Here is a 27,618-nt window from a genome sequence, read left to right as displayed (position 1 = left end):
CCCAAATCACGTGACTAGCGCCATAATTTGCTTTTGTTGGCCAGCGGTCCTAAAAAGCAATTCAAGTTATTCTAAATAATCATATAATAGAAATATATGCATGTAGTGCATGTATATAATTGGGGTGGCACTGAACCCGCAAACCGCGCACCGAATCGGCGAAATAGCTCCCCGATCTACGTAGGGCTGAGCTCTATGTGCAGCAGACGACACTTTGCTGTCAAATCAACATAAACGTTCAGTCCGCCATGAAAAGAAAAAGATAACACAAACAAAAATAAAAGTACGCTCCTGACGTCGAAATATGTCTCATCTAAGTCTAGAAGAACTGGAACTCATAGATGAACCGAAATATCGGAATTACATTAATTCAGTGGATAAAGCTCTGAAAAACTTCGAGTATACGAGCGAATGGGCCGACCTTATTGCTGCGCTTGGAAAATTGAATAAGGTATTTTCCTTGGGCTCAACTAGCATTATTGTAAATGTCGTCCTTATATTGCCTTCTTTTTGAAAAACCTTAATTTTAGGTATTACAAAGTCATTCCAAGTTTAACATAATTCCAAGGAGGGTCATTATAGCAAAACGTCTTGCTCAGTGTCTCCACCCAGCACTTCCTAGTGGTGTTCACCTGAAGGCTTTAGAAACATATGACCTAATTTTCAAGTTAGTTGGGGCTGCAAGACTTTCTAATGAACTGTTTATATACAGTGCTGGTAATTACTTACATTTACTTGTCAAACATTCTTTTCATGTTCTTTATGACACAATTTTCAGGCTTGTATCCATTGCTTGCACATGCTGCAATAAATGTGAGGCCAGTACTATTATCTCTTTATGAGATACACTTGATACCAATTGCAGAATATTTGAAACCAGGATTAAGTGGATTTTTGAATGGGGTTCTTCCTGGTTTGGAAGAGGGTGCTGACCATTATGACCGCACAAGCACACTTTTTGACAAAATCTGCAAGTAAGTTTAAGCAAAAATAAATTCAATAATATTCATTGAAACAGATAGATAACCAAGCTTTATAGCGGAGTTTCCGCCAATTTTTTCTATGGTTGCCTATGGAAATGTATTGCTGAGAATCCACAAATACGGCTTCCTGCATATACCTACATCTTATCACATTTTGATCGAAAGCTGTCAATAGAAGACCAACTCGAAATTTTAGGCCAAAATGTAGATCTAATGATTCATTCCATGTGCGCTTCATTAGAAGACAGCAGTGTTCTAGTGCAACGAAGCGCCCTCGAGTTTTTATTGGCAGCATTTCCACTTCATGGATCACACTTGCTCAAGCCTGATGTGGTTCACTTGCTTGCAGCTGCCGTCACGGCATTGCTGCGAAGAGATATGTCGCTTAATAGGTGATACACTTTCCAGGTTTTTGTTTTTGAAAACTTAACTCATCTATTTTGTAAACATGTTTTTCGCAACGACCAATCGACTGGATGCAATTTAGACGACTCTTCTCATGGTTGTTAGGTAGTGAGCCACAACTTTTGAGTGCTGATGATTCTTTAGTCAACGACACATCGCGGGACTCGCCTAATATGAAATCCTACTTCCATCGATATTCCAAGGATCTTTTAGTTGAAGTACGACAACCATCATTAAAATTATTTTTCTAAAAGCTGCATTTTATCGACTGGCTAACAATTGTTTTTTGTTTTTTTTAGTCTCTCCAATTGGTTTTAAAAAATAGCGTGGTAGCTAAACCACCAGATATGAAACCGTATCGAGTCTTGATATCGTTGCTAGACAAACCTGAAATTGGTCCCATCATTTTAGATGATATTCTTATCGATGTCTTTCGGTATGGCCTTTCCACCATTCCATTTTAATCGTTCATCGTACTTGATTAGTATATGGAATGAGTTACTCTATTTGATATTATTTTGTTTTTTAAAAGGTCATTATATTTTTCCAACCATGACCAAAGTAAAAAACAGAAGAAAGCGGCACAACACGATGAGCTCGTGAAAACAGCCAACCTTTTCTTTGGGACACTAGAAGAAGCCTACATCTGGTCTTACACAGGCCGCCTTCTACAGAAAAGCAGTTGCATTGAAACGACGAGCAGAGAGGTACAGCAAGTGGGTCAAGGTTCACCTCATTTCTTCGAGATGTGCAAGCTTTCGGCTTTCCTCCTGGAACTTCTGTCCGTAGATTCCAGCAGTGACACGCAAGTCGAACACCTACCTTCACTGCTCGTACAGACAGCTGACCTGTTGCATGCTTCTTTCGGTACGATGAGTGCTACGTCCGTGTTAGCCGGAATCGAACTCTGTCTCACGCTATTGAAGAAAATTCTTCCTGCCCACGAAGGAACGGAGGAATTAGTTGGCTCTTGGAGCAGTCCTTCGGAAGGCGAAGAAGCAATCGAATCCAGTTCAGGAGAGTTTCACAGCCCTCCAAGTAGTCCAGCGTTAATCTCGTCTTCCCAACACCAGAAGCAATTGCTTGAACATTCAGTGGTGGCAATCCAACAACTACTTGCCAAGCTTCTCAACCCTGGCATATTTGTTTCCGATAGAACAACGTTATTAGGGCAAGCATCAAAGATACTGTCAGTTCAAACTGTCAATTGTTCTCCATCGCTTGAAGAGATGTTGGAAGAGTGCGTTAATCCCAGCACCAGCAGTTATTTGACCCTGGAAAAACCACTGTCTGTACCTCAGGAAATGTACGAATTAGATCTGTCGAAAGAGCTGAAATTAGCTGATGTCGACCAACTAACTCGGCTGCTCCCAGTGCTGAAGCAATGTTGTACCCTTCTTAAAGAACTTTCCACTTTCCCGACATATTGCGCTGCAGCAATGGCTTCCCATCAAGTGATATCAAACAATCAAGATTGGAGCACACTGCCAGATTGGTTGCAGCTTTTGTGCTTGGCCAGCTGCTGTTTGTCAAATTCCTCATCTCAATCGAATACAATTTACTTGATCGGCACGGCTACATTGCTTGACTTGACAGCGATAACCTCGTCCATCATACCTACTGCCTATTGGAAACCAGAACAGACTACCAATCTACAAAAAGGAGACATACCTTCTGATATGTTTACAGTCGTATTACTTCCAGTTATTACGCCTACACAACTGCTAACTCTGTTGAACAAAAGCTGCGTCTTTCAGCGAATGGCTCGACAGCTCTGGGAAGGTGTAAGGTCAACGGCCGAATGCCAGCAATGTGCAGAATTGATTCACCAACTCCACACGCTTGCTCCGCCTACTCTTAGCCATGTAGCCGAAGATGTCATCTTATCTAGTCTTAGCCAACAAATGCGACGAAACGAAGGCTGTTCATCCGCTGTGGAAAAATTCACCGTCCTCTGGCACTTGGGAAGGGATTTGGAACCATCGAGGTAAACTTGTAATCCACTTAATTGTTTTACGATAAATAATGATTAACCTCTCCCCTTAAATAAGGTGGGGCTCTCGGCGATTGAAGACATTCGACCGTTGCTTGCAATTGCTCCTGGATTGGTTGTCGTTAGATCCCCCTAGTCCACAAAGGACCGCGGCCGAAGGATGGTTCGTTCAGGCTTTATTGCGGAACGACCTTAGCAGGATATTGGACCCACTTCTTTTGAAGCTGCTCAAACCTCATTCCGCCCGCGTGAGCATTCGCCATGTCACCTTCCAGCCCACTAACCAGGAAAACGAAAAGCAGCCTGTAGATCGAGAGGATAACATTTACGCCATTAGTTCCGTGAACGGACATGTCATTTACCATGTTACGCCTAGCCGAACGAAATCTCGTCCATTTAGTCCAAGCCGTTCTGTTTTAACGCTTGGCCTCGGCGCCGATGGCCGAGCTCCCGAGTCCTTTGTTGATCGCCAAGTCGTCTTCCCCTGGCAACTTCCACAACACCAAATTATGGAACAGACAGTCGGACTCTTTGTAAATCCATTTTCCGAAGATTTGTTTCATGTTCCAGGCACGTACACTACTTCGGCAACGTCTACAGACTCTGGACAAGAATCTCCTAAAGAACCTGAATCCTCAGTAATAGCCAAGTCTTTGCTCGACGAACTCATTGAAACAGTTGTCAATAAAGCTGTGGCCGCTGCGGCTGCTGCCCGTTTCAAGCTAAAGGAATCCAATTCGGCCGCTGTAGAGAAACTCACCGATATACATCCCCTTCATAATCACATACTTTTGTATTGTCAAGTTAGCGATGCGGAGCAAACGCTTCACGTTCTTCGAACGTTGCGCAGTCAACTGCAGCTGCAGCCCAGACTGTTGTTGTTGAGTCTCTCTTCAACTGGGATTGCTTCGTCCCGCTCGCCTCATTCTGTTTTACTTCAAGAGCTTCTAGCTCGCCATCGCAAGTGTCTCTTTGGCAATGGCTTTTACGGCGAAGTGTCCGGTGATATGATGGCTCCGAACCGCAGCAGCATGTACCTAGAGATCTTGTTACAGTTGCTGCTCTACCACCTGAGAACTTACTACTCATCGCTTGGAATGAGCAGTTTGACGAGACAAGAAATCATATCGAATCGACAAGTCCAATTAGCGTGTGTTCAACTCCTCAACATGTTCCTTTCTGAGTTGCTACCGTTGGTCAGAGATTTGGGCAAAGGGTTCTCGTCATTCATTTCCGATATGCTGACCCGTTGTCGGGTGCAAAAGGTTTGAATCCACATTTCTTTGCTCTCGTTCTTCTTCTCAATGTATTCTCTTCGTAGGTTGCTTTACATTCAATTCTAGCTATGCTGCATGTCGTTACATTAGACCATAACAAGCCCGTCAAAAAGCGGAACGGTAATCAAGGTCTGCTACCAACGTTGACTGAAGAAATCATCCATTTTAATGAAGAAGACGAGAAATCAGGCAGTAGCTATTCGGAGGCTACCTTGATATCCCTCGTAAAGTGAGTCTCTATGGTTAAATGCACTTCTAAAATAAAAATGTCGTTTCATGTCAAATTTGTTTGGCTTGTATAGGCTTTTGTTATCAATAATGGCGATTGAAGATCAACTGTCCAAACAGAATTCGCCTGGCGATCTACCTAACGTTAATGTTGCGGCATCTTCACCTGCCTCAGTCCCTGGTACTTATCAGCGAGGTGTTCCAGTTCACTCACAACCCCTGTTTACCACTGCAATTCTTACGGCCCTCAAACAGGTAAATTTTATTTCTTTAAATTTTTAATACACTTTTTTTAATGTTTTTATTGATTGTGATTGCGCTAACAGAAATCGTCACGCTGGCTCCACACTGAATTTTCTCGGCTTTTAGTTTCTAGTTTACCGCTGATGGGTCGCTCTTTGCCGACTCTATTAAATGCATTCGTTCCACAAGTTTGCCTCAATTTAGAATCAATAGCGGCTTCCTCCACGCAGCATCCAACCTGCCCACCCGATTACCTTATCACAGAGTTGGAAGCTCTTACTGCTCTCTGTCACTTCGTCCTAGTAGATTCGCCTCACAATGCAGGAGGTCCCACTCTTGCTGGATCAGCTGGAATGCTAGGTGGCATGAGCTGGGGAGTGTCGAATGCCTACGCAAGTGGCACGCCTCCAAATCCGAATGGACAAATCTTAAACAATTTGATGCACGCGTTTACACCCAACGGCATCAATGGCACTTTCGGCAATGAGAGCGCATCCGCAGGTGGAGATCCGTACCTAGTCGCAAGAAGACAGATGCTTTCCAATTTGCCACGAATTCTTGTTTGCATCGGTTATTTGTGGCAAGCCTCCTCGATGGATACGTCAGTTGGTAAAGTACAACGCCAAAAGCTGCTTGAATTCGTCAGTCCAATCGGCCATCATCACGGAGTAAGCTTACTAGCTGCTGTCAGCGTGGCCTGGGTGGAGAAACGGAAAGACTCGATGACCAGCAATGGCAAATCAAGGAAAATCATTTCCGAATGTGGAAGCGAACAGCTAGCTCTTGTAGACCTCATTTCATCCGTGCGAGTTCTTCCTCCAGACACTCTCGTGCAGCTACTGCGTCAAGTACTTAAACAGCCGCTTCAGATGCAACTACATAATCGCAGTTCACGACTGGAAGTTGGATTGCTTCACTTTTTTCATGCTTACCTGCAAAAGATCAATCGAGTTCAGTTAGGCGAATGTTGGGGATCGCTCCTTCAGCTGCTCCGAGATGTCACGACCATGGCACCACCGATCCTCTTTGCTGGACTAGTCGTTTTTGGAGAAGCTGTTCAACGTTATCAGACACCTGGCGAGAAACGTGATCAACGTGAATTGCAAGAAGTCACTGGTAAGCTGTTGGAAGCATGCGGTGCCGTTGCGGCAGCGTCTCTCGAACAGACAACGTGGCTACGACGAAACCTCTCGGTTAGACGAGATACCTTGTCCTCTACTCCGGCCGCCGAAGGTGATGATGCTACTATTCTGGATGAAATGAGTAGTTCATCCAGCGACACGTCTTCTGTCCACATGTCGGCGACGGATGATGCCGCTGTCGTTGTGAATCCAAGTAATGGCAACAAAACGTCACGCTACAGTATCCAGGCATTGGCCGTGTTGGCCGAGCTGTTGGCTCCCTTACAAGATCTGATTTTTCCTAGTCAAGACAAGGAACGCGTGATTCCTCTTTTAACATCGCTATTAGCCAATGTTGTTCCCTATCTTCGACACCATAGGTTGTTGTGAAACGTATTAACATTTTCGAATTTCTTGACATCACTTTTATTTTTGTTTCATGTGGATTAGCCAATCGAATATCTCCGGCATGAGAGCTGCGTCCCTTTTGCTGAGTTCGCTCAGTGATTATCCTGCTACAAGACGTGCATGGAGGAAGGACGCGTTTGATCTGTTGCTGGATCCTACTTTCTTCATGATGGACGTTGAGACTCTGCGTCATTGGAAAAACATAATTGACAATCTCATGTGTCACGATAAAGACGCCTTCCGCGAATTTCTCAGTACGTGAATCTTAAAAATGACATTGAAAGAACTAGGATTTATATTCACGTTGATTGTTTCCGTAACGCAGATCGTGTTTCAGTTAGCCCTTCGGGACTTTTCAGTTCGCGGGAGCTGGAAATGGAGACGAGAACGTTGCTTCTCAAAAGATTAGCTTTTACCTTGTTTTGCACTGATGGAGATCAGTATCAGCGTTTCCTACCTGATATTCAAGGTTTGAATGATGACTACTGTATCATTAACAGCACCAGCATGTAAACATTTGTTATTTACTTCATACAGAAAAATTATCCGAAAGTCTTCGACTGGCTCAGTCATGGCCGACTGTCCAAGCCCAAGTTTTCTTGTGTTTCCGTGTTCTACTTTTGAGGACATCCCAGCAACACGTGACATCGCTGTGGCCGTCAGTGATTGCCGAAACGGTTCAAGTGCTATCGCAACTGGAACACGAACTTCGTCGAGATACGGAAGAATTCAGGTAATACAGTTGTCGCGATTGGATTTTTAAATTGGAAATCAACCATTGATGTCCTTCCATTTTGGGACTCATGTCCCTCTATTTTCTTTTTGCTACAAAATCTGCCTCACGAATATCCGAACAGGCATTGGAACAGGTACATCGTGGTTACATTCGAATGTTCGTATTGGTTATATACCAGAAGTGGAGCGTTTGCTTAGGCGTCTTAGCAACTTGTAGCTTCTCCGTTCGTGTCTTCTTTGTTTGCCACTTTTACCAGATATTTGGGTCAGGGTTAGATGTCAGTATGTGGGTTGAATGTTTGATCAGTATCTCACGTTCTGTTGTTTTGAATGTGCACGTTCTCTTTAGCATGTTGCCGTTTTCCTGTTATTTTTAGCTTGGCATATGCTTAGTGTACTTTGCTTGAACTTGGATGATTTTTCTAGTTCACAGATTCGTAGGCTGAGTGCCTTGGATTCAACATGGGTGACAAGTACCACCAATGGTCTGCAGGGGAACGCTCACCCGGCGTGGTTGCATCTCTACTTAGCCACCTGTAAACTACTTCATCTGGCCCTAATCCTCCCAGCAAATAGACTCCCTCAATTTCAAATGTATCGTTGGGCATTTGTCGGCGATGACAATGTCAACGACGGAGACATTAGCGGCAGTAGCCGAAGTATGCAGCAGCACGTAACTCCCAATTTCGTTCCATATCTCACCCGGATCTATCGTTTACTTCGAAGTAAGGTGGGTATTCGCTTTCGTGAACGTTTGCCGTTTGAATGTTTGATTTCAATTATTTACTTGTTTCTTTAGGTGGATGTGGCAAAAACGTCTCTACCACCTACCATCTCCTTGGACGATATCGCGTTGCCATCTGCGTGCACGATTAAAAGCTTGATGGATCTCCTACCTTTCTTTCACGCCATTGAGCAGCGTTGCCCACGCGCCCGACCAAATGAAGAACATATAGTCTCATTCATGGAAACTCTGTTAGAGCGTGATTTCTTGGAACCTATTCCACTTTGAACGTGATGAAATGTCATGGTAAACTAGTCTCGCGCTCCCTTCCTTTTTCCTCCATCGGTTGTAGAAATTTTTCCTATTTCTAAGTAATATCGCACTATCGCTTGTTATTTATAACTTTCGAGTTTTTGATGGAGCACTCTGCCCTCAAACTTTACCCGTCCAAAGTCGTTCGAGGTGTGCCTTTTTCACACATTTTTAAAGTTGCCCATACCTGTTTTTTCTGTTAGTTTTTTTTTATTCTATTGGATGAATATTCCCCATTTCTCTACATAGTTTCTTGTCGACAGCACATAACACGGTGGATGGGCTAGATTTGGTTAAATGATATAATCTTTTTCAAGAAGTGGTTATAAAATAAATTTACGTTGTTAGTCTGTTGTGTCAAGTCACATTACAGAAACAGTGTAAACGGAAAAATTATGTACAATTGTAAGAAATTTTCTATCGAGAGAAAACCTTTTTTTCGCAGGCGAAGGGTAGAAAACCCTCTGGAATCGTATTGGCGGTAAAAACATTTTCCCACCATTTACACGGGAAGGGTATTTTTGAGGGATGTGAAAGCATCTCTAGTCAACAGGTGATCATTTGCCATGAATACCTAACAGTGTAAAACAAGTCTAAGGAGACTCCATAACTGGCAACAGACGCTGCTGTGTGCCATAACGTGAAGTTGCATTGCCGTGAATTTTTCTTTAACCCATAAGTGCAACACCTTTAACATTTGAGACAGTTCTGCTGCTGTTTCTGTCTCTCTTAGGTGATTTGTTCGTTATCACTATCAACGACATCTACTTCCTTATCTTGTGTCAAATACTGCCGAAATTCTTTTATTGTGGTTAAAATACTTCTGTCGCCGAAGACATGGCCGAACGACAAATTCTGAACGAGAAGAACGCTAGAAACAGCCGACAGGATTTGGTTGCTCCAACATGATTTCAAAGTTCACACAATGAGTCTCCAGTTTGTATTTGAAGTCCTATAAAAGAAAGTTATGGTCAATAGAAACAAAAGCGAATCTCCGTCATGAACAAGCAGTCAACATATTAGCCTCCTCTTCCTCTGAATCCACCACCGCCTCGTCCACCGAATCCACCACCGCCGCCTCGTCCACCGAATCCGCCGCCGCGGCCGCCAAATCCACCGCCGCCGCGTCCACCAAAACCTCCTCGACCACCACGATCTCCACCGCCACGGCCGAACCCTCCTCCACGACCGCCTCTGCCACCAGGTGCTCCACGGCCTCCACCGCGTTTCTGTACACGTCCACCTCCAGTTTGTGGTAAAAATCTGGCTAGTGGCAGTAGCTTTGCAGGGTCAATGTAGATCTACAGAACATCACATCAATATATAACTGCCTCATGATCACACAATTACAGATACACTTACCTTTTGATTTGGCGTAAATGATTTGGCTTTTACATCATCACTAAGTTTCACTGTAACCGAATACTCTTTGATTGAACCAAAAATTTCATCCACTTTACCAATCTGTTGCTTGTTTTCTAGATAGATGGGGGCATTGAAATATGGAACATCATCAAGTGTACATCTACAGACCAGATCATCCTGGCAAGGGTGAGTGAAGTATCCTAACTCCTTTACCTAGACAAAGAAAATCGGTAAAGGGCACTAGTTATGTCTAATATCCAAATGGATGTGAAAAATAATAGTAGAAAAGAATGTGTTTTACAGAGCAGTGCAAACAGGTAACAATCGGTGATAACATTTCTGGCCAACACATTTTGGCACATCCATTTAAATGTTATAATAATTATAGCGATACTTACATATTCTGGAGGTCCAAAGTCTTGGGGACCACGTCCACCAAAACCACCACCACCTCCTCGTCCACCAAAACCACCGCCGCGTCCGCCACGGCCTCCTCCAGCTCCACGTCCTCCGAAACCTCCACCTGTGTCCAATAAAGTTAGTGAACTGTTTTTAAAATAAATAAAATAAACGTTTAAATCCTTGCCTCTACCACCTCCGCCGTTCCCTCTTCCTCCTCGAAACGACATTTAAATTTATATATGCTTCAATGTAACTGAAAAATTGTAATGAAATCCTGATCTAGATTGATCTTCAAGCTTCTACCACGTGGAGAACCTGACAACTTTCGCAGCAGAAGCCAAAAAGATTTGAAGCGCAACATGAAAATGGTGTATAATAGATTCGCCAGGTGGCTTAAGAATTTATTGAAACAACATCTGGAAAATTGTAAATTAGTAAATTATTCATTTAGTCATTCCAACACAGCTTGGAAAATTAAAAAATATGACACAAGAAACATGATAATAATAATTCGTGCTTTTCCACCGTAATAGAATTAGCTATCGGCCTATAAGGGCTATCACTATCGGTATCGGCGAATGAAACAAATGAAGCATGCGGGGAATGTAATTTTAATACTAGCACTCTGTTTAGGTTTAGTTTTTGCTATGTTAATTTGTCCGAAAACGGATATTCTTTCAATGCAAATTACTTCAAAATTAATAAAAGTATCATAGAGTCCATGTCACTTAGCAGGCTGTTGCTATTTCAAAGAAATGAAATCCAGTTACTTTGTTACCAATAAGACCAAAATGTTTCTGCTGAATTGAAGCATAACAAGTTAGTCAATCTCTTTTGGGTTATTAAGCTGTGGTGATGGATTGTGTAATTTTTTGGTGAAGTTGTAAGTGAATATTCAAGGTGGCACTATTAAAATTACATTCAAATTATGTCTAGAAATCCTATTGAATCTCGAAAGAGGGTTGTCTACTTTAAAAACAATTGGCATAGTGAATTATTTTATGTAAATAATATCTGATGGTTAAGTAAAATTCCTTGCACTAAGGAAAATATTTGTGTAATTTTATAGTGCAATTATGGCGACTGGAAATTCTCTAATTGATTTCAAGGAAAAGGTAAAATATGTTACTTAACCATATGCTAGTGGAAATTTCTAATTTTGCTCTGTTCAGATTGAGGCAGCTGTTTCCATGGTGCCTTCCATGACTGCAGAAGAAAAACTTAGAGCTGTTCAGCTGTGGAATATTTTGTCTGAGAAACTTCAAGAAATAGTGAATAATTCAGCTGCAGATATAAATGCACTTGCATTCCAAGAGCCTCCCGCATCTGTTGGTGCTCCAAGTTTTTTCTTTTATCCACCATCTAAACAGTCAACAGCACAAGATGAAACTCCAGGGCCCTTTGCCACAGAAAATAGCCATGGCCATATTTCTAACAAATTCCCAGTTAGAGACACCATAGAAGCTGACAATTCACTTGCCAGTTTTTCTGACATTCAATGTGCAGATGATGAGTCTATTCATATGGATGGCGTGTGCCCATTAACACTTCCCTTAAGCATTGAGGAGAGGAGTGAAGTTAGCTCTTCTGAACAACTACCAGATGCTGATAAAGGAAAAACCAAACAGTTTGAATGCACAATCTGTGGAGTTTCCTTTAGGACTAAAGGCCATCTTTTAGATCATGGTAGAAAACATACTGGTAATCTGAAAGTCTTCAATGAACTTTAACTTATGCTAATAGTTTTATTAATAGGTGAAAGACCGTTTCATTGCCCCCATTGTGGAAGCACGTTCACGACTGGAAGTAACCTTAAAAGACACGGTAAACATGAATAATTGGAAAAGAAATGTATGAAGGATAATAAGTGTGCAGCGTCAACCTGCTTTCATTCCATTTATTAATTTCCATTTTTTTTTTTCTGTGTGCTCAACATAATATTAGTAAAATCACATATCGGTGAGAAAACCTGGACCTGTGTACAATGCCACGCAAAATTTCTGGAAAAGAAAACTTTACTGGTTCATATGAGGAGGCACACTGGCGAGAGACCATATCAGTAATTTCTATTATTATTATTTTTTTTTTTTTTTCATTATTATCACCATGGGCACAACGTGTTCATTATTTAATTATTACGTTTTGTTCGCTATTATATTTGCATATTTCAAAACAGGTGTTCAACCTGCAGCAAGCGTTTTAGTCAACTGAGTATTTTGCAGTCTCACATGGCTTCACATGTCGATCAACGATGTCATCTCTGTGAACTTTGTGGGAAATCCTTCCGACAAAAATCGCAAATGAAAACTCATTTGCTTAGACATAAAGGAGAAGAAGTGAAAAAATACTCCTGCCAAGAATGCTCCATGTCATTCCTTACGAGTAGTAAGTAACTTATTGAACTTAAAAATATGCCGGTATTTCATTAAGTATTGCTTCTTAAGGTGACTTCCGACGGCACGCCCGCGTTCATACTGGTGAAAGACCGTAATGACATTTTCTTTGAATTGTTTTACGACTTTTCATTCATACTTTTGATTTTAGGTTCATCTGCGACTTGTGCGGAAAGAAGTTTACTCGTATGGAGACGTTAAATGAACATAAAAATCGACATAACGGTATCAAACCATTTGTTTGCTCAATATGTGACAAAGGTATTAATCATTGACTATCTCCAATACATATTTTATGTATACATAAATTAACATGTTAACTAATGTATTTTTTTTTATTTACGGCGTAACAAATGCTGCAGCGTTTTCTGAGTCGTCGGGATACGGAAAACATATGAAGAAACATAACGTTAAAACGTCCGAGCCTGAGGCTTTAGAAGTGAACGACAATTTATAATTCAACCTACCGTAAACGCAAATTAATAACTTTTTCTTCCGTGAATATAGCATCGTGTTTGATACTGGTGATATTGTTCAACGTCATTTATAGCATCATCGTTACGGGTTTCGAACATAGTGAGCAAAAGTGAGGATAACATTACGGTGCTAATTTATTTAAAGTGCCAATTCATTAGATTTTAATTAATGGAGCGGTATTGATAAAGTGATGTCGATCACTTCGACACTTCTATCACCCGAAGTCTACCACCTTCCTTTTTTTGTGAAAGCACTAAAGTGAGTAGATAAAACCTGAACTTTTATTGTATTTTAGAAATTGCAACGTACTCGACGATATAAAAACGTGGATTGTGTTACCAAGCATTAATGATTTTTTTTTTTCTTAAGAGGAGCCGACGTCTGAAACATTTATGGTTTCCATCCATGGAGTCGAACAGATCGCTGCCTTTGTGCCTGATATCGAAGAGGTATATGGCTTGTCGCGATAGTTAATAATGTTCGACTGCTTATCGGCCACCAATATTTTAAATGTTGCTGCAGTTGCATCTAAACTCAACTCCGTTAGAGGGTAATCTGTAGCTTCAGCCAGATCTTTCAGATAAGAGGTTTGGAAATCAATGGAATCCCCTTTTCCTTCGAGCTGTTCCTCACGAGATTTCCACGCCAACATATCTTCCTCGCGTTTTGAGGTATCAGGGAGTAATATCCGACCAAGAAGAAGGTCGCGCACATACCACGCCTGGCAATCGAATAACGATAGACTGTAGAACAAATTTTGCATTCTTAGATATATTAATCGCGGCTGCTTCTGGAAGAAGACACCCTTGTACAGTTGGCTAGGATATAAACAGTTCTTGGTATCAAGTCGAAGGTCATCCGCGAGAAAAGGGAAATGATGCTTATAGCCAGTGCATAGGATGATGGAGTCAAACTGGAGCGTGCTACCGTCAGGAAAATAAGCGGTTCTTCCTTCAATTTTTTCCAGTAAAGGCTTCTCTTCGATTTTTTTCGGCCACTTGATTTCCGTTGGTTTTGTTCTGTAACTGATCGTTATCGATTTTGCACCGAATTTAAATGTTTGCAATGCAATGTCTTCGGCGGAAAGGCTTCCACCGACAATAAGGATGTCCCGTTCAACGAATTGTCTAGCATCGCGAAAATCGTGACTGTGAATGACTTGCCCTGGGAATGTCTCTATTCCTTCAAAGTAAGGAATGTTTGGCACAGAAAAATGGCCAACGGCAACAATGACGTAGTCGAAATTTTCACTGCAACGTTTTCCTGTATTCAGATGCCTTGTCTGAACAGAGAAACTTCTTTTTTCGGGATCGAAGTCCACATAACTTACCACAGTATTAAATTGAACATACCGTCGTATATTCGATTGTTCAGCCCTCGCGAGGATATATTCTCGGAATGTTTCACGCGGAATAAAAGACGAGATAGGTTTCGAAAAATGATGATCGAAACTGTAGTCGGCAAATTCATGACACTCTTTTGGTGCATTAGACCACAAATGTCGGTACATACTCCCGTGACTTAAAAAAATATATATATATTAATGTCTATGTAAATGTCACTAAAATTTACTGTTGAATTTATTTACACAGGTTCTCCGTATTCATCTAGGCCAGTCCGCCAAGTGTAATTCCACATCCCTCCCCAGTCGCTTTGCTTCTCGAAGCAAACAATCTCCGGGATATGTTCGCCAGCAGATTCCAACAGGGCGAAAGATCTCATTTGGGACAATCCGCTTGGGCCAGCACCAATGATGGCGATTCGTGGAGTAACTGGACGATCCATGATGTAAGTGTACGGACCTGTTCACATTATTTTTCATAAGCATGCATCGCAATGTTAAATTCAACTGCTTTTATGCAAATACTGTTTTCGTACGGGAATTATTCCTACATTTATGGTAGCTTGCTTATGAATATCCGTGTGTTTTCGCTTGTAAAACGCAAAGATTTAACGTTCTCGAGTAAAAAAAACGCCCAATGAAAACAGTTTATCTTCTCTCAAACTCGAGAATCTTACAATATTTAAATGTCGATGAGTTACCTTAGCAACAAGAACCGCAGGCAGAGCTCTTCACAAAGGAGGCTGGTGCTCAACTATAGAAACCAGATTGGGTGCCCGTCAGTTTCGGATCCGTTATTCTTTATCTTCCGCCCAGTGAATAAATTTCTCTCAGTTAAGATGAATCCCAAAAGATGGCGTAAAAAGTTAAAAACTATATGGGCTGTTAAAGCAAAATGGTACCTGTACACTGCTTTGCAGTTTCACATTCATCATTTCTGGGTGAAAATATTAATGCTTAGAGTTGAAAAGTGGAATCTGTGGAGGAGTTTGAACCTGAGAAAAATGGGTCTCCACTTGGATTTTAAACTGTCAAAGGAGAGAACTCTTAATAACTCCTAGAACCCTAATACAAAGAAATTTTGGCTATTCAGGATTGCTGTAGAGGTGGTTCAGTTCCTCCAAGTATATTAAAATTATAGAATTATTCAGAATTTAGATAGAGTGTTTTAAGTAAAAAACTATGTAGCTAGTTCAGCCATACTTCACTATTACTTGCTAGAATCATTAAGGAACGAGGAATTCATAACTTACAATAGCTAAGAATGGAAATTAATTGGCAGCTGTAATGTAAAATTTTGGTAAACCAACATATGAGGTCCATTGGCAGTGTAGTAAATTTTTCTTGCTCTAGCAACAACGCAGATAAGCTTACGGCGTAGAAATAACCAACCATTTGAGTTTAATATTCACGTATCCATTTGCCTCACGGAGATACATTTTATTCTTTGTAAAACGGTAATTCAGATGCATTTTATAATGTTTTACTAGACTAAAATCGTGCTTTGATTTCAGTCGATTCAGATTTGTTTACTGACTGAAGTTGAAAAATCATCCGCTTGGCGGATTGGGCGCTGCTTAGCATGACCGGAAGCAGTTCTAGCGTCGATTGGACGCCATTTTCTTGAGCGGAATAATCCGGATTGCAGCAGGTGGTTACCACTTTTAATAGCAAATATTCATTCCACGTCTTCAAGTTTGATTTAAAAATCATCTTCTGTTTGCAACTAGTTGTTGTACACTGTGTGCCTCTCAAAAGAAGTGGTAATAAGATTTGACCACAGTTATTATTGACGACTTGTGTTACTGTGTTACCAATCAAAGTTTGCATAATGGCGATTGCGTAGTAGAACCACTGCATGTTGTTGTGCTTTTTTCGTCGTATGGTCGCATTAGCTATGCATGGCCGCTATATGAGTTCGTATTTCTTACACACAACAGCTCCTTAATTCTTTTGTTTGTATTGCAGCTACAGGATATTTTTTCAAAATGGGACCGAGTAGTGGGGTGCAGGAATACTGCTTAAGATGGAACAACCATCACAGCACGCTAGTGTCTGTGATGGATGCTCTTCTTCAAAAGGGTAGCTTGGTTGATGTTACATTGGCTGCCGAAGGAAAGTCTATTCAAGTGCACCGTTTGGTTTTATGTGCCTGTTCAAATTACTTTCAGGTACTTATTAGTTTTATTAATAGCCTAGTAATCATTTTTTGATTTGATATTGATTTGAACATTTTAATTAATGTTTTCATTAACAGGAACTACTCTCATTACATTGGGATAAACAAGCTGTTGTATTCCTAAAAGATGTCAAGTTTGATCACTTACAAGCACTGGTAGACTACATGTACAGGGGAGAAGTAAATGTATCCCAGGATCAACTAGCTGCATTTCTGAACACAGCAGAGGCCTTAAAAATCAAAGGATTAGCCGATGGGGACAGAGACAGGAAGAATGAAAAGCGAATTTTGGAGAAAGCCATGCGTTCTTCATCTCCTTCATCATCCTCCATCAGCAGACCCCCTAAAAGAGTTCGCAAACAATCCAAAGAAGATACACCTCCCACAGAAAAGACTCAACTACCTCAGCACCAACTGCCTTCTCTCGTCCGCATTCCACCTACAGCCGCAACTCCTGTCGCAGCGCCCAATGATCGAAATGAAAGCCCCGTCCCTTCCCCAACAGACAGCCGTCCTGATGACGATATGCACTCAAACTCGGCAGCCGACAACCTGAACATTGAAATTGACGACGGTGAAGAATATTCTATCGTTGAACCCAAAATTGAAACGGAACTTGAAGCTGATTACAGTGGCGGCAGCGGGGATGAAGAGGACTGGAGTGATTCCGAGTATCCATCCAGGATCGACGCATCACGCGGTAGGAAATTTTCTTTTTCAGTTTATCCGTGACTTTGTTCATATTTATTTTTATTACGTGTCGAACAGGAGAACAAGGCTGGAACGATGACGCCGATGGACATATGAGCGGAGAAGGACAAGCACATCTGGATCATGTTGACCTGAATAATTCTGCAAGAGGTAGGCAAATTTGAATTTTCATCTAGATTTTTTTATTTTATCTCTTAGCCGCGAAAGAGAAAAGAAACTGGGGCATTTTTTCCCTTGTCTGAGTGTGTGCTGTTGGGGTTGGATTTATTTATACTTCCGTACCCGTACATTTCTCGACACATTGGTTGACCCAACCATTGCTTTCCTCGCTTTTCATTTCTTCGATAATTTCCCCAACAACCTTGCCTCCGACGTGCTCTTTGGATATTGGCTCCTTTTCTTCACATTTGCCTTTACCCTTTTTTCTCCATCCGTTATGGTAGTAAGCTTATTGAATCGATAGAAAAATAGCTCGTTCTATTGCAACATTAGGGCACTCTCTTGTCCTATGTCTTTCTTTCAACCAGTCAGAAGGCAAGCGTAATGTACGAAGGTCAGTGCAAATGAGCTAGGAGTTTATATGGCATGGGGATGGGCCAAGTGGTAGGATGAGAATGAAGCATAGAGCACGAGGAGAAAGAGGCTGACACGTTGTTGTTTTTCTCTTTCTCTCTGCGTTTTCACCTTAAAGTTCAGGTGGAAGATTCGAAGGACGAGGAATCGGAAGTGGATGTGGAGGTGGAATCCGAGAGAGAAGCTACTAAGTACCGTTGTGTCCGTTGCGGCCGCGGCTATAACCGGCGCGACAACCGCGACCGCCACACCCGACTCGAGTGCGGACGGCCAGGGCGTTTCCGCTGCCCCATCTGCCCACTGTCTTTTACGCGCAAGAACAACGTGACTCGCCACATGGCGAGGATACACTCGAGGCCCTCTTCCGAGTCTCTATCTTCCTCTTTTTAACACTTTAACAATCGGGTTTTCCCTCCTCGGCTTCACTTTGCCTCTCGTCTACTATGGCTTCTGCCTCCCTCCACCCTCTCCTTTTTATAGTCCACAGCTCATCACTCTCTCTCTACGTCTCGACTGTTGTGCTCCTCTGTTAGTGAATGAGTGTCTATATGTGTGATATTTTGTGTGTGATGCAGAAAGAAAACAAATGGGAACTACCTCTCTTCCTATCGCTTTCCTACTACTGTATATACCAATTGTTCTCTTGAAGCTACTCATTGTGATTACCGAGGCTGGAATCGATGCCATGGCATTGCATTACACAGATTGTTTTTCCTGTTGTTTATACCGAAACGAAGACAAAAAGGACGAAAGACACTCGGCCTTCTTTTTTCCCCTGCCGTTTTTCGAAGCCGTTTTCAGTCATGCGATTTTTTGCCACTTGGTTATTAGGTAGAGGGTGAAATATGGACGATGCGCGTTGAAAGACGACTAAGAGAACAGAAGACGGACCGCTTTGGTTTTGCGTGCTAGTTAAAAACAAAGGATTTTTTTTTTTGGGGGGGGGGGGTTCCGGATTTTAATTCCGGCCTCGTTGTGGAGAGGGCTGTCATTCTTATCCTTTTTACTATGCTGGGCATGTACTGTACACAATGCCTTACAGACACACATTGAGCACGAAATGGACACTTGCGCGAAGGTGGTGGTGGTGGAATTGGATTATTTATTTTTTTTATACAGTTCATTTTCTCCTCTTTTATCTCTTTCTCGCTCTCCCTCTTTTGCATCTTGCCATCCAGCTCACAAAGCGCTGCGAAAGGGTGGGGGCCAGCCTAGCCAGATCGAAAGCTCAATTCATTTTTTAAATATGTCAAATTTGCAAACAAAACTTCTTTTTAAAAAAGATCGTAAATTCGAATTCAATTGATGTAAAAAGAGAGTGGAAACTTGAAGCAATCAATGCAAAAAAAAGGGAGTGGGGTGGGATGGGGGCACAACAAAAAAAAAAAGAAAAATATCTTAGTGACGCTGGTTGGCTCTCTCGTTGCAGGATTAGTCGGCAGGTGGACGAAGCAAACGCACGTTCGCGCACCACCGAATATGACCCACCACCTCCACCAGCACGAGGCCACCACTGCCGACGCCAACACCACCACCACCAACACCAATCGATCCAAGTCGCGAAAGAAGGTTTTGCCGAACCAGCTGGGCAGGTATAACGCAATTAGTTTTTTTGTTGTTGTTGTTGTAACAAACTATCCGCCGCTGGTTGACAGTCCTCTTACAGCCATCGTTTAGCCTATCCGTTTAGGCACTTGCGACACGATTTTCAGAAAAAGGGCGGTTCATTTGGTTAGGGAACAAAATAATTCGTTAGGGTTCAACACGAGAAAACAATGGGGTTTTGAAAGATTAACTTCAGTAAACCGCTTGAAAATGAAATGCCCTACAACCGAGTTGTCTTGTGACGTGTCATCCTCCATGACGAGTTAGTTTTCTGGACTCTTATTGTAACTTATAAAATAGAACAAGATATGTTAATGTGCCAAATGGTGAAAAATGCAACGACGAAAGATTATTTGTTTTGATTCCACCATTGAACACAAGATGGCGTATGTTGTAAAAACGCACTAGAATGATGGGTCACGTTTCAACTCGGTTGTCGGCGGCTAAAGAGGACTGTTGACTATGCGCTGGATCGAATCGTTGCATAAAGCAACATTTTTGCATTTGATTTGAAAGAAAAACCTCCACAAGTCTAATAATATAAAAAAAAAAAATAAGGTACGAGTGCCATCGATGCGGCCGCTCATACAACTTGTATGGCAATCTGCGACGCCATTGGCGCTACGACTGCGGCGATCAGCCACCCCAGTTTGCCTGTTCCCTATGTGGCCGCCTGTTCCGACGCCGTTCCAATCTGCGAGCCCACGCCGTCCGCAGCAACTGCCAGCCCCTTACGCCCGTCAACATTTGAGCGAACGAGGAAATCTTTACGTGAAAAAGAAAAATTAAACAAACCGTCCATTTTCAACGATTTTTTCCGCAACGGATATCCATTTACCTTTCCTTACACCCCTTTTTTTTCCCCTTAAATTATATAAATGCTATGATCGATTTTTTTTCAGCTTTTTTTTTTTTTTTTTTGTTGGTTCCAGTTTTTGATGATGGACGTACCAAAATATGGCCACGTGTTTATTTAGCTTTGGCCAACGATGATTGTGTTTCCGCTGATGTGATTCCGGCCGATTATCAAAATGCTTTACCGATAATAGTGGTGGTGACGATCTAAGGATGATATTCCGTGCCCTCCTAAACCTTATAACGTGTCATTATTTTTAATTTTTTTTTTCTTCTTTTTCTTCTTCCCATTACGTATTTGTAATATGATCATAGGGGAAACCAAGATATAGCCCTCCATTCGTCGTACGCGCATAAGACTAAAGTTAAGAAAAACGGCCACTGTTGGCTGCAATCTAACCCACTTTTATTCGACTTCGGTTTTAATCGATACATTATTATTATTAATCCCGAATCCAAGTTGTCTGTTGATCGATCCTCTAAGGATACGCTGTGCGTTTGTGCGTGTGTGTGTGTGAGTGAGAAGGAGGAGGTACACCTGACATCCCCTTTCTTTGTGATGCATTTTTTTAATTATTATTAATTATTATGTGAGTATATGTTTGGGGTTTTTTTTTCTCTCGGTTAAACTGTAATTTTTTTTGTTTATGTTTTGAATATTCCCTTCTCTATTTTGGCGGGCGAATTTGAGGGATAAATCGTTCCAATTCGGTAATTGGAAAAGACGGACGTGATGACAGCCCCTTTTCTGCCTCCCTATATGGTTAAATAACGGGCATCGATGAATGCCCCTATCCTGCGAAGATACCGTGCTTTCGTAAATGATATTTAATGGTGATTAGGGCCTTGATTTTGCACTTTACAGCACACACACATACACAGAAACGAACGCGGTTTTCGTGTTTGTTTATTTTTTTGTTTGTTTTTTCTTTATCGGTTGGTTGGTTGTGCTAAGCGACACGTCCTTTGTATGGCGACGCCAGTCATTTTGACTGTTACCCCACCCAAAGCGAACTAATTACGAATACATCGATGCCTTTCTTTTGTGATTCTTTTATAATCGATATCTTACACCTGTTTTTTTTTTTTTTTTATTCTTGATTTATTTGGCCTTGACGATTGAAGTTCTGTGAAACAAGTGGAAGCTGAAAAAAAAAAAAATCAAACGGACGGATGATTAATGAATTGTTCATTTTCTCAAATTGCGATCATTGTTTGTGTGTTAAATTACAGGCTCGGAGGAGTCTTCGTCATCGCCAGTGGTGCGTTCAGGAGACAGGGGAACCGGCGGTGGAAGTAACACGGCCAGCAACAGCGCGGCTCGCAAGAAAAAATACGCTCCCAACGAGCAGGGCCGTTACGTCTGCACGCAATGTGGCCGCTCCTACGCCGCGTATCATGTAAATTCAGTTCTTTTTTATTTAATTTAGTTTTCTTTTTTTTCTTTCTTTTTTTTTTTTTTTTTTTTTGGCTTTAGACTATTCTTATGATTACTGTTATTTTTCAATCTGATTGAAATGATTTAGTAATCGATTAATTTGTTTTGTTTTTTGTTTGTTTTTCTTGAAATTATTTGTTTTGCTTGACCAAGAACATTTTCTTTTGTTTTTTGTTTCATTTGTTTTTTATTTATGTTTGCGTTCTACAATCGAAAACAAACAAACAAAACAAATGTCAATGATCAAGAACTTGATGCGGCATATGCGCTACGAATGCGGTCTGCCTCCGCGATTTCCGTGCCACGTTTGCGGCCGTTTCTTTCGCCGCAAAGATGACCTACAGCGCCACATTGCACGCATTCACGGCATCCTGGATGGAACGGCCGCCATGCTTCTAGCCGGCGACGGAATCAAACAGGATGAATGATGGCACCTAAATGACGTAGAGAGAAACAATCAGTTAAACATCTAATTAAAAAAAAAAAACAAGTTAATAGTGACCTTCTTGTGCCGTTCGTTTGCACTGACCCAGTGCTTGCAACATGTATCGCCTTTGCCTCGAATTATGTTTACAGTTTCATCAATCTTTTGATCGGTAAAACTAAAAAAGCAGATAATTTACAATAATATTAGTTGTCTAGATTATCAGAAGTCCCCCCCCCCCCTCCCATCTAATATTGTAACATGTGTGTTTACTCGGTTATTATTTTTTGATTTAACGGTTACATCTTGCCTCATCTCCCCAATTTCAGCCACACCCAATACGATTTTTTCTTTGTTTTTTTTTTTTTTTTCTTCTTATTTTTCGTGTAAACGTTTCAAATCTGACGACTTGAATCGATCACTGTTGCACGACTCGTTGCCATTTTGTGTTGTGGCGAGTTCGATCTTGTTACAACTGTAGATAAATATTATAAGAAAAATTTTTTTTTTCTTTTTTCATTTTTTATTATCTAACGCTGGGGTTTCACGCTTGTCTTCTAGACTCTTCTTTTGACCTCCCACCGTTTTGCCTACCCGGCCGCCACCTCCAAATCGGCCGGGGTTTTTTCCCCCCAGGAGAAGACAATTACAAATTTGATTGATTGTTTATTATTATTATTATTATTATTATTTCCTTTTTTTTTTTTTCATTACAAATAATTCAGTGATAGCTGCAGGTGAAAACAATAAAAAGTTACATTTCCAATAAAAATAAAAAACAAAATTAAGAATTCAAATTAAAAAAAAAAAAACGATACGGGACAAAAAATATCAAACGCAAAATAATGAATGTAATGTTGTATAATTATATCTTTTTACCCGCTGAAGACCAAAATACAACACCCGATATATATTTTTTTTTTTTCCCTCCTTGAAACTTATTTCGTTCTGTGCATTTTTATTTCGTCCATCGGATTGAAAGAAGGATGATCCGTGTTTTCCAACATGTCCTTGAAAAATAAAATGAACGGGAATTCGACTCACGACGAGAAGAAACGATATTTTTACTTGATGATACGTGGCCGTTAAACGCTCGTACGAGTCGAAGCTTGACTATGCAAGCACCCAAAAAGAAAAAAAAAACGAACCACCTTGGAATGAAGCGAAACGATGTGATAGGATTTGGTTGAAAAAAAGGCAGGATAAAAACTACCGTTATTTTTTTTTTTTTTTGCTTTATTTCTATGCTTCCTCCATTTGCCCGTCTGGCTAATTATACAATTTGTCCCCCCCCACTTTTTTTTTCTTTATTGTTTTTTTTTTTTCTTCCTACATGACAACATTTAAGAAAACCAAAAAATAAATAAAATATTCGATGAGTTTTTATGCGAAACGAAAATTTTCCCGCTTGGTCAACGATCAAACTGCGGATTTCCCATTCATCAGAACAAGTCCAGATGTTTTTGTGCGTTGCGTTTAACACACACACAAAAACAGGTAGTCTGCGATCTGTTAACAGATTCACCTGTATCACGAATGTGAAAATGGTTAAGGAAAATAAGAAGCAGAAGATGAAGAAGAAGAAGAAATGATACCGCTATATAATAGTGTTAAAACTCCCCTCCCGCTGTTGATGCCGATGCTCTTTTCGCTCTGGCTACCTCTTCGTTCTTCGGACAACAGCTGTTTTTTTTTTTTTTGGCTTCCTCTCTTTTTCTTGCTTTAGAATTATATAGCAGCAAAACTGTTGTCTCCTTGGACACAAGCTATCATGACGGTTCTTTTCGTATATCTGGAAAGACCCCCCCAAAAAAATACACGTTAGATTTGCCATAACCAGTCAACATGCGAGCCTTCACCGTTATATTCTGCGAACGAAGCACACACACACAAAAAAAAAGATCAACCTTGTGTTCTCCTTTTCAACATCGTCCTCAGCTGTTGGAATATTTAAAATATTCCATCATCCGGTTACTCCTTTTTTTTTTTTTTTTTTTGAGGGACTCGTATTATTCCCACGTCGATCCCAGACAACATCTGGGCAGAGAACCCACTCCCTTGGCATTAATTTTTGTTGTGCGCAAAAATATTTGCAGTAAACAAAAAAAAACAAAAAAAAACACGCTGTTGTGTGCAGTTGTATGTGCTACATAAAATGATAGGGAAAATAAAGAAATAGTTTTTATATATAGCCAGGCAGGAAATGGCGTCATGAGGTGACCTCGGCCAATAGCCCTTCCTTCCAGTCCCGAAATGGATAAACCGCACGAGCCCGGTGGCCATTTTTTTTTTCTAAGCGTTCCAATATATATGAGAATCCCAAATACCGTTAGTAAAAAAAAAAAAACATAACCAAACAATTGACAATGTGTACAATGGTTTGAAAAGGGCCCCGCTTGTTGCGTGGTCCGCAACAGCTGTAATCGAGTCAATTAAAATTACCTTTGAAAAAGAACCGGAATTTTCGTGTGGTTGTGTGTGTGTGTGTGTGTGTTTCGCAGGGAAACAAGTGAACGAAAAAAAAGGCAATTGTTTTTTTTTTTTTTTTTTTTGGTTGTACTAAATAAACAGATTATATTAATTCTCAAGTAATGGAATGTGATGAGAAGTATTCGAGGAGGGGGCGGGATAGAGGATAAAAGGTGCTGCCTGCAGCTTACACTTGATGATTCGATGATAAATCATCGTTCATCGTGTTGAATTTTTTTTTTTTTTTCACAAGTAGGTCGGAATATTTAAAAAAAAAAAAAAAGGAAACATACAAGAGGTGAGCCGGAATCATGAAAAAGGGGAGGGGCGGAGATTGAGAAAGAAACATGAGCTTGTCGGGGTCGTCGAAATGCGTCGTTGTCTTCGATAGAAAATTGTGATAAGAAACTAAAAAAAAAAAAATGAGGAATTAAAATCGGGATAAATATATCAAAATGAAGAGGGAGAATACAAAGTTGTCGTGGATTCGTCCACACAATTTTTCGCTCCCGATTTTTTCAATGTTTTCAGGGAGAACATAAACAAGAGGAAGACGTCCGCCCGTCATGGTGAAGACTAAAAATGACCAAAAACATTGCGAGGGGAGGAAGAACAAAAAGTCTGGAGGAGAAATCAATTCGACGATTGTCATTGGTTGTTTTGAAGCAAATTGTCGCGTTTGAAACAAACAAAAAAAAAATGAGCCGAAATTCTCCAAAGGTGTCTATGTATATATAAAAAGAGAGACTGGAAGTGTGTTGATAGAAGTAAATAGCGTCTTCTTCAATCGAAAACAAAACCCGCAAAAAAAAAAAAAAAAACTCTTTTTTTTTTTTTAAAACAATTTTTGGAGGTGATGATCAACGCAAGCCATCATTCGTGACGTAATAATTTAAAAAAGCTTCGTCGTCGTCATCCGTCATCGTCGTCATCGTCAGTCGATGTGGGTTGTTTTGTTTTTTTTAGTAAGAAAAGAGTTGCAAAATCCGAAGAGATTTTTAAAAAATTTGAAAAAAAAAAATAAAGGGAAGAAGGGACTTGCGCTGCACCTCGTCTGGGCTTTTCCCGAGGTCCGTTCTTTGACACTTCACTCGGATGAGCATTTTAAAATGTTAGTATGTTGTTGTTGTTGTTGTTGTTTTTTGCTTTACAAGCCGATTGGGTGGCACTTGATGAGCCGGCACTTGGAGACATCACCGGTGTAAGCGGCGCTCTTCAATGTGGTCAAGTACTTCTTGTAAGAAGCAGGGGCGAAGTAGTTCATCACGCTGTAAAAATGATCGCACACACACACACGAAAAAAAAAAAAACGTATGATTATAAATACTTGCTATTGTGTTGGAGCAAAAGCATTTCACACTATGATCGTAATCAATTGGCCCTCTAAAAAAATAAAAACAGGTAAAACAACAAAGCCTACAGGCCCTTTTCTTCCTGTTAAGAGGAAGAAGAAGACCTTGAGGCTAAAAAAAAAAAAAAAAAAAAAAAAAAAAAAAAAAAAAAACCAAAAGAATTTTTCGAGTTTAAATGGAGGGGTGCCAAGAGACGGGCTCGGTTCGAGACAGGTTGCTCGCACCGGTCCGTTACTTTGACCCTATTCGGATAAAGGAGGTCAACCCGGAAGATGCGTCACTTCATTCTTTACATGGGGATTTTTTTTTTTTTTTTTTTTTTTACTATGTGGCACTACGGTACTCTTGCTCACACACATCCCTTCTTTTTTACTGTTACTCCCTTTCAGCTATTCAACCATTAAAGAAAACAACAAAAATAAAAAAATGGACGGGTTTGTTTGAACGTTTGAAAACGAAGGGCCAAATGAGACTGAGATTGTGCACTCGTGTTCATAATTACCGGATGACGGAGTCCTTGTAGTAGATGTTCTTGGCGGCACCGCCCAACTCGCAGACCAATCGCTCAATGCACTCGTCGGAGGAGACGACGTCGGTGTAGATGTCGGAAACGCGAGCGCGGAGACGATCGACGGCATCTGGTTTGCTGTCTGTATAATACAATAAAAACGAGCGTCCAAAAATGAGCGTCAATCAAATTCGAAACAATTGGATTGCAAATGCTTACCGTCGGAATCGAGGTCACGCTTCTTACGGCCGAGGGCCAAGGGGCTCAACAAGGCAAGACCACCGATGGCGACTAAGGGGACGGCGACGGCAGCGGCGGCGATTCCAGCGCGGCTGAGACCAGCATCAGAGACGGCAGACTGGATGGAGCTGTTTTGATTTTAAAATAAACAAACAAAATGAATCAATTAAAAAATGCCAATCGAAATATGAGGAAGTTTGTGATGAACTTACCGAAAGAAACCGCCAATACCGCCAGATTCGCCTTGGAGAGCAGCCGAGTTCTGAGAGTATTCGAGAGCCTCCAAGTAGCTGTCCTGTTCGACGGCCTGTCGCTCAACGGCGGCTCCTTCCCGATCGGCAAAGACCTGCTTGGCGATAGCCATCAAGGAAGGCTTGCCATTGATGGGCTTGGTGTTGCCGCTGAGCGTGGCGCCGCACGCCGCTCCGATCATCAACACTAGAACGAATGCTGCACTGCGAGAGATGGCCATCTTTTTTTTTTTTTTGGAGGGAATTGACGAGCTGTTTGTTTTTTGTTTGTTTTTTTTGCGATGAACAGAACGGCCAAAGAGAACGAACGATCAGAAGAACAAAGAAGCAAATTAGCATTTCGTTTGAATTGGAGTTTTGGCATTTGCGCTTACTCCACAACCCAATGCAAGGGAGCGGGAGAGAGACAAATGCAAAAAGCGTCAATCTAAAAATTGAATTGGCTGAGATACTCTACCTGATTTGCTATCGAAATGGATAAAGAGCGAAGGGGAGTAAATCCACAAATTTCGAGTCGAGGTGGGCGAAAAAAATCAAGAAGATTGTACGAGGGACTGGAGAGAGCACAGTGTCTTCACGAGTAGATCGTCGTAGACTGATGAAAT

The 27,618-nt window shown here is 41.1% G+C and overlaps 6 protein-coding genes across 9 annotated transcripts; 3 read left to right on the top strand and 3 right to left on the bottom strand.

Moving 5' to 3' along the window:
- Positions 1–204: 204 nt before the first annotated feature.
- Positions 205–8,780, top strand: LOC130703853 (protein dopey-1-like). Its single transcript, XM_057525301.2, has 16 exons — positions 205–451; positions 531–717; positions 779–974; positions 1,040–1,375; positions 1,471–1,606; positions 1,688–1,824; positions 1,921–3,375; positions 3,440–4,646; positions 4,703–4,887; positions 4,961–5,141; positions 5,213–6,630; positions 6,701–6,912; positions 6,984–7,127; positions 7,196–7,391; positions 7,820–8,123; positions 8,193–8,780. The coding sequence occupies exons 1-16, from the start codon at positions 305–307 to the stop codon at positions 8,403–8,405; spliced, it is 6,654 nt and encodes a 2,217-aa protein (XP_057381284.1). The 5' UTR covers positions 205–304; the 3' UTR covers positions 8,406–8,780.
- Positions 8,781–9,357: 577 nt separating this feature from the next.
- On the bottom strand, positions 9,358–10,534 carry LOC130703872 (H/ACA ribonucleoprotein complex subunit 1-like). Its single transcript, XM_057525327.2, has 4 exons — positions 10,381–10,534; positions 10,193–10,317; positions 9,792–10,007; positions 9,358–9,730 (listed from the first exon to the last, which is right to left on the bottom strand). Exons 1-4 carry the CDS (start codon positions 10,421–10,423, stop codon positions 9,449–9,451), a joined length of 666 nt encoding a protein of 221 aa, XP_057381310.1. The 5' UTR covers positions 10,424–10,534; the 3' UTR covers positions 9,358–9,448.
- Positions 10,535–10,859: 325 nt separating this feature from the next.
- On the top strand, positions 10,860–13,297 carry LOC130703865 (oocyte zinc finger protein XlCOF6.1-like). 3 transcript variants are annotated; one of them, XR_009421517.1, is made up of 11 exons: positions 10,860–11,015; positions 11,266–11,311; positions 11,369–11,897; positions 11,952–12,020; positions 12,141–12,255; positions 12,373–12,581; positions 12,641–12,683; positions 12,741–12,850; positions 12,952–13,028; positions 13,097–13,165; positions 13,225–13,297. XR_009421517.1 is itself a non-coding variant. In XM_057525319.2 (10 exons), the coding sequence occupies exons 2-10, from the start codon at positions 11,273–11,275 to the stop codon at positions 13,106–13,108; spliced, it is 1,203 nt and encodes a 400-aa protein (XP_057381302.1). In that variant the 5' UTR covers positions 10,860–11,015; positions 11,266–11,272; the 3' UTR covers positions 13,109–13,205. The 3 variants fall into 3 exon arrangements, 2 of the variants coding, with proteins under 2 accessions (XP_057381302.1, XP_057381299.1); XM_057525319.2 differs by lacking the exon at positions 13,225–13,297 and having other exon boundaries at positions 13,097–13,205; XM_057525316.2 differs by lacking the exons at positions 13,097–13,165; positions 13,225–13,297 and having other exon boundaries at positions 10,861–11,015; positions 12,952–13,090.
- A 103-nt stretch (positions 13,298–13,400) lies between these two features.
- On the bottom strand, positions 13,401–15,249 carry LOC130703862 (trimethylamine monooxygenase-like). The gene is made up of 3 exons (XM_057525312.2): positions 15,110–15,249; positions 14,655–14,868; positions 13,401–14,586 (listed from the first exon to the last, which is right to left on the bottom strand). Exons 2-3 carry the CDS (start codon positions 14,849–14,851, stop codon positions 13,431–13,433), a joined length of 1,353 nt encoding a protein of 450 aa, XP_057381295.1. The 5' UTR covers positions 14,852–14,868; positions 15,110–15,249; the 3' UTR covers positions 13,401–13,430.
- On the top strand, positions 14,721–20,731 carry LOC130703867 (protein tramtrack, beta isoform-like). 2 transcript variants are annotated; one of them, XM_057525321.2, is made up of 7 exons: positions 14,721–14,854; positions 15,923–16,171; positions 16,377–16,579; positions 16,666–17,287; positions 17,356–17,448; positions 19,301–19,463; positions 20,035–20,731. In XM_057525321.2, exons 3-7 carry the CDS (start codon positions 16,397–16,399, stop codon positions 20,225–20,227), a joined length of 1,254 nt encoding a protein of 417 aa, XP_057381304.1. In that variant the 5' UTR covers positions 14,721–14,854; positions 15,923–16,171; positions 16,377–16,396; the 3' UTR covers positions 20,228–20,731. The 2 variants fall into 2 exon arrangements, with proteins under 2 accessions (XP_057381304.1, XP_059352436.1); XM_059496453.1 differs by lacking the exons at positions 19,301–19,463; positions 20,035–20,731 and adding an exon at positions 17,990–18,627.
- Positions 20,732–25,782: 5,051 nt separating this feature from the next.
- On the bottom strand, positions 25,783–27,618 carry LOC130703871 (uncharacterized). Its single transcript, XM_057525326.2, has 5 exons — positions 27,471–27,618; positions 26,975–27,265; positions 26,742–26,890; positions 26,517–26,664; positions 25,783–25,930 (listed from the first exon to the last, which is right to left on the bottom strand). The coding sequence occupies exons 2-5, from the start codon at positions 27,232–27,234 to the stop codon at positions 25,810–25,812; spliced, it is 678 nt and encodes a 225-aa protein (XP_057381309.1). The 5' UTR covers positions 27,235–27,265; positions 27,471–27,618; the 3' UTR covers positions 25,783–25,809.

Source organism: Daphnia carinata, chromosome 8, assembly GCF_022539665.2.
Source record: "Daphnia carinata strain CSIRO-1 chromosome 8, CSIRO_AGI_Dcar_HiC_V3, whole genome shotgun sequence".
Classification (NCBI taxonomy): Eukaryota; Metazoa; Arthropoda; class Branchiopoda; order Diplostraca; family Daphniidae; genus Daphnia; species Daphnia carinata.
Note: the sequence above shows the minus strand (reverse complement) of the source record. Positions and strands in the feature narration are given on the sequence as shown.